This window comes from Cebus imitator, unplaced genomic scaffold, assembly GCF_001604975.1.
Source record: "Cebus imitator isolate Cc_AM_T3 unplaced genomic scaffold, Cebus_imitator-1.0 Scaffold209, whole genome shotgun sequence".
NCBI lineage: Eukaryota > Metazoa > Chordata > Mammalia > Primates > Cebidae > Cebus > Cebus imitator.
Window position 1 is genome coordinate 3,705,988 of NW_016107524.1, and position 6,312 is coordinate 3,712,299.

Here is a 6,312-nt window from a genome sequence, read left to right on the forward strand (position 1 = left end):
TAATTGTACTGTTCATGAGAAACAGAAAAAAAAGAGAAAGAAATAGATATAGGAGAAGGCTGGAGAATTTGCAAGACCACCTATCATGCACAAAGCAGAAAAGAAATGAAATCTAACTACAAGAATGGAGCATTGTCCTCATTACCACATTTGTTCCCTTTCAAGAATAAACTCAGCTCGGGCTCAGTGGCTCACACCTGCTACTCATGAGGCTGAGGCAGGAGACTTCGCTTGACGCCAGCAGGTGGAGGTTGCAGTGAGCCGAGATCACACCACTGCCCTCCAGCCTGGGCAACAGAATAAGACCCTGTCTCAAAATAATAATAATAATAGCCTAGCGTGGTGGCTCATGCCTGTAATCCTAACACTGAGAGGCCGAGGTGGGTGGATCACCTGAGGTCAGAAGTTCAAGACCAGGCTGGCCATCGTGGTGAAACCCCATCTTTAGAAAAAATAATAAAATTAATAATAATAATAATAAACTCACCTCCCCAATATTTTAAAGACTGATTTATGGCCGAGTGCAGTGGCTCACTGCTATAATCCCAGCATTTGGGGAGGCCAAAGCAGGCAGATCACCTGAGGTCGGGAGTTTGAGACCAGCCTGACTAACATCGAGAAACCTCATCTCTACTAAAAATACAAAATTAGCCAGGCGTGGTGGTGCATGCCTGTAATCCCAGCTACTCAGGAAGCTGAAACAGGAGAATCACTTGAACCTGGGAAGCAAGGGTTGCAGTGAACTGAGATCGCATCATTGCACTCCAGCCTGAGCAACATGAGTGAAATTCTGTCTCAAAAAAAAGACTGATTTGTTCCAGTGTTTCTTGAGAATTTACTTAGTGCAGGTATTGTGTGTGTGAAAAAAACAAAAATATGACCTTACAGACTAGTAAGGAAGTTATAGAAGAGAGTCATTAAATAAACAAAAATCAATAGCACGATCATGTCCTTAAAAACGCTAGAAGCATGCATATCAGCGTGCCTTCCTAGGCACACCAAGGAGTACAATCATCGTTAATGTGCTCCAGACTTACATAAATTCACAATCTAATGGAAGAGAAAGGTATATACAAAGATACAAATGTATAACAAATGTCTATACATGAAGTATTTGGAATAATGTAAATGTGTTTGACATATTTCAAAAATAGTAAAATCAAATCCTTGTTTAATGATAGAATTCAACTTTATGTCCACATTATTATCTAGTTATATTTTAGGAACAATGACAAAGATCAGTATACCCAAATTTACGTTATATTAAGGATCTATTGAATTTCCAAACAGTATTAAAATGTAACTACCTTATCTCGCTAATTTTTTTTTCTTTTTTTTTTTTTTTAAGACATCTTGCTCTGTTGCCCAGGCTGGAGTGCAGTGGTGCAATCCTGGCTCACTGCAACCTCTGCCTCCTGGGTTCAAGTGATTCTCCTGCCCTCAGCCTCCCAAGTAGCTGGGATTAACAGGCACCTGCCACCCTGCCCAGTTAATTTTTATATTTTTGGTAGGAACGGGGTTTCACCATGTTAGCCAGGTTGATCTCGAATTCCTGACCTCAGGTGATCTACCTGCCTTGGCATCCCAAAGTGCTGGGATTACGGGCATGAGCCACCGTACCCAGCCTCTATGTATCTAATCTATTCATCTATTTAATCTAGCTATAACCCCCCCCACCCAAAAAAAAGAAACCAAAAACCAGCCAGGCACAGTGGCTCACACCTATAATCCCAGCACTTTGGGAGGCCCAGGTGGGCAGATCTCTTGAGCCCAGGAGTTCAAGACCAGCCTGGTCAACATGGCAAAACCTCTTCTCTACACAAAATACAAAAGTTATCTGGGCATGTTGGCACACCACTTATAATCCCAGCTATTAGAGTGGCTGAGGCATGAGAAACACTTGAAAGGTTGCAGTGAGCTGAGATCGCACCACTGCATTCCAGCCAAGGTAAAAGGGTAAGACTCTGTCTCGGAGGGGCGGGGAAAAAAAAAAGGAAAAGAGAAGAAGAGGAAAGAAGCAAAAAGGAAAAAAAAACACATAAAAAAATTATCTGTCTAATCTACCTCTCTATGGAGCTGTGATCTCCCTCCGTTGCCCAGGGTGATCTCAAACTCCTGTGCTCAAGCAATTCTCCTGCTTTGGCCTCCCAAAGTTAAACTGTAACTTTGGGAGGTTGATCGCTGCAACCTCAACCTCCTGGACTCAAGGAATTCTCCCATCTCAGCCTCTTGATTAGCTGGGACCACAAGCATGTGCCAATATCCCCAGCTAATTTTTTTTATCTTTAGTAGATATGGGGTTTCACCCACATTGGCCAGACTGGTCTTGAACTCCCGGGCTCAGGCAATCCACTTGCCTCAGCTTCTCAAAATGCTGGGATTAAAAGCATGAGCCACTGCACCCAGCCAACTGTAACTTTTTAAAAACCACATGCTAATTGCTATTTAAGTGTCTCAAACCATTCTACTATCACAATCTACTTAAAATATTAAAACAAATTATTCACATTTTTATTTTTCTACTTGTAAAAATAAAAGCAAATTTAAAAGGAAGATAATTACCTTAAATGCCAAATACCAATCATTCTCCTTGGATGCCTTATTTCCAGCTCTATTTTTATAAACTTCAACTCTATACTGACGAACCAGAAGAAGATCTTTTACAAAAGATTCAAAATTCATTTTACTAAGCACAACACTCTGTAGATTCTTTGCTCCTTAAAAATAAAATAAAATATATGTTATAGATTTGAGGTATTAAGTATTCAGGTCCTGTATTAGTTGGATTTCACACTGCTGATACAGACATACCCAAGACTGGGAAGAAAAACAGGTTTACTGGACTTATAGTTCCACATGGCTGGGGAGGACTCACAATCACAGCAGAAGGCAAAGAGGAACAAGTCACATCTTACGTGAATGGCAGCAGGCAAAGAGAAACAACTTTGTAGGCCAGGCGCTGTGGCTCACGCCTGTAATCCCAACACTTTGGGAGGCCAAGGCAGGCAGATCACATGAGGTCAGGAGTTTGAGACCAGCCTGACCAACATGGAGAAACCCTGTCTCCAAAAAATAGAAATAAAAAAAATTTTTTTAAAAGAGAAACAGCTTGTGCAGGAAGACTTCCATGTTTAAAACATCAGATCTTGTGAGACTTGCTCACTATCAGTACAACAGCACGGGAAAGACCCATCCCCATGATTCAATTTATCTCCCACTGGGTCCCTCCCACAACACATGGGAATTTAAGATGAGATTTGGGTGGAGTCATAGCCAAACCATCTCATTTCACCCCAGCCCCTCCCAAATCTAATGTCCTCACATTTCAAAACCAATCATGTCTTCCCAACAGTTCCCCAAAGTCTTAACTCATTTCAGCATTAACTCAAAATTCCACAGTCCAAAGTCTCATCCAAGACAAAACAAGTCCCTTCCACCTATGGGCCTGTCAAATCAAAAGCAAGTTAGTTACTTCCCAGATACAATGGGGTACAGGCATTGGGTAAATCTAGCCATTTCAAATGGGAAAAACAGGCCAAAACAAAGGGGCTACAGGCCCCATGCAAGTCCAAAATCCAGCATGGCAGTCAAATATTAAAGCTCCAAATTACCTGCTATGACTCTGTCTCACATCCAGGTCACGCTGATTCAAGAGGTAGGCTACCACTGCCTTGGACGGCTCTGCCCCTGTGGCTTTGCAGAGTACAGCACCCCTCCTAGCTGCTTTCATGAGATGGCGTTAAGTGTCTGCAGCTTTTCCAGGCACATGGTGCAAGCTGTTGGTAGATCTACCATTCTGGGGTCTGGAGAATAGCCCTCTTTTCATAGCTCCACTAGGCAGTGCCCCAGTAGGAACTCTGTGTGGGGGATCTGACCTCACATTTCCCTTCTACATTGCCCTAGCAGAGATACTCAATGAGTTCCCCACCCCTGCAGCAAACTTTGGCCTGGACATGCAGGCATTTCAACACACCCTTTGAAACCTAGACAGAGGTTCCCAAACCTTAATTACTGACTTCCGTGCTGCTAAAGGGTGCTGTAACTTGGGTTTTGTTAAAGGCATTCAGTTTTAAAAAGGAAACAGAGAATAAAAGTTCGGAAAATTTGCAGCCAGACAATGTGATAGAAAAGAAAATTCCACCGGGTGCGGTGGCTCACACCTGTAATCCTAGCACTTTGGGAAGCCGAGGTGGGTAGATTACTTGGTCAGGAGTTCGAGACCAGCCTGACCAACATGGTGAAACCCTGTCTTTACTGAAAATACAAAAATTAGCTCGGTGTAGTGGTGGGTGACTATAATCCCAGCTACTGATGCTGAGGTAGGAGAGTTATTTGAACCCGGGAGGTGGAGGTTGCAGTTAGTCTAGACCGCGCCACTGCATTCCACCCTGGGCAACAAGAGCGAAACTCCATTTCAAACAACAACAAACATTTTAAAACATGCAAAAAAAAAAAAAAAAAATTTCTCCATTTTCTAAGGAGAAATACAAGTTAGCTGCAGAAATTTGTATAAATAATGAGGAATCCTATGTTAATTCCCAAGACAATGGGAAAAATGTCTCCAGGGCATGTCAGAAGTCTGTATGGCTTCCCCTTTCATCACAGGCCCAGAGGCCTAGGAGGAAAAAGCAGTTTCATGGGCCAGCCCAGGATCCCCATGCTGTGTGCAGCCTAGGGACTTGGTGTCCTGCATCCCAGCAGGCTCAACACCACCTGGAAGCTGCCAAGGCTTGCTGCTTGCACCTTCTGAAGCCATGGCCCGAGTTCTATGTTGGCCCCTTTCAGCCATGACTGGAGCCACTGGGACTTATGTTTTCTGTATACAATGTTGTTCATGATCATTGCTATAGTATATTCTTTGAATAAACTGCAATTTACTTATGCATTCTACTGCTGGTTGGCATTTGGATAGTTTCCAACTTAGGCCTATGTATAATCTTGTATATGTCTTTTGGGGAACATCTATGTACACATTTCTTTTTTTTTTTTTTTTTTTTTTTGAGACGGAGTTTCGCTCTTGTTACCCAGGCTGGAGTGCAATGGCGCGATCTCGGCTCACCGCAACCTCCGCCTCCTGGGTTCAGGCAATTCTCCTGCCTCAGCCTCCTGAGTAGCTGGGATTACAGGCACGCGCCACCATGCCCAGCTAATTTGTTGTAGCTTTAGTAGAGACGGGGTTTCGCCGTGTTGACCAGGATGGTCTCGATCTCTTGACCTCGTGATCCACCCGCCTCGGCCTCCCGAAGTGCTGGGATTACAGGCGTGAGCCACCGCGCCCGGCCCTATGTACACATTTCTGCTGCGCGTATAGTCCAAAGTATTCCACTGCTAAAGAGAACTGCTGGGTCAGCTGGGTGTGGTGATGCATGCCTATAGTCCCAGCTACTCAGGAGACTCAGGGCAGGAGGATGGCTTGAGCCCAGGGGTTCAAGGCTGCAGTGAGCTATGATATCATGCCACTGTAGTACAGCTTTGCTGATAAAGCGAGAACCAATGTTTTAAAAAGAAGAGGGAAATGCACTTGAGTATTCTTTTCAAAAGTTAAACAGAGAAATGAAACTTTAAAAAACCACTGGGTCATGGGATATGTGTATGTTCAATTTTTCTTTTCTTTTTTTTTTTTTTGAGACAAGGTCTCCCGTTTAGTATGTATCATATCCCTAGAAAAAGAATCCCAGGATTGGCCCAGGTGTGGTGGCTCATGCCTGTAACTCCAGCACTTTGGGAGGCGGGCAGAACACCAGAGATCAGGAGTTCAAGACCAACCTGGCCAACACGGTGAAACCCAGTCTCTGCTAAAAGTACAAAAACTAGCTGGGTATGGTGGTGGGTGCCTATAATACCAGCTACTCAGGAGGCTGAGGCAGGAGAATCACTTGAACCTGGGAAGCAGAGGTGCAGTTAGCAGAGATCGTGCCATTGCACTCCAGGCTGGGCAACAAGAGCAAAACTCCATCTCAAGAAAAAAAATAATCCCAGGATTTTCCCATTCTATGTGTTTTCATCTTTGCTTCTTCCTGGTCTATGATGCCAGCTGAGGTTGTCAGTACTGTGAAACCAAACTGGGTGCAGTGGCTTACACCTATAATCTCATCACTTTGGGAGGCTGAGGCAGGAGGGTCTTTGAGCCCAGGAGTTTAAGATCAGCCTGGGCAACATGGCAAGACTTCATTTCTGCCACAAAAAAAAAAAAAATTATGAAAATAAAGACATTATTTTTAGGCCGGGCGCGGTGGCTCAAGCCTGTAATCCCAGCACTTTGGGAGGCCGAGGCGGGTGGATCACGAAGTCAAGAGATCGAGACCATCCTGG

At 44.0% G+C, this 6,312-nt stretch overlaps 1 protein-coding gene across 1 annotated transcript in view; it reads right to left on the bottom strand.

Annotated features, from left to right (window-relative positions):
• Positions 1 to 6,312, bottom strand: part of MSH2 (mutS homolog 2) — a 90,123-nt gene that overhangs the window by 73,522 nt on the left and 10,289 nt on the right. The window contains exon 2 of the mRNA XM_017548533.2: positions 2,563 to 2,717. Coding sequence (XP_017404022.1) covers positions 2,563 to 2,717 — 155 coding nt within the window. The remainder of the gene's footprint in view (positions 1 to 2,562; positions 2,718 to 6,312) is intronic.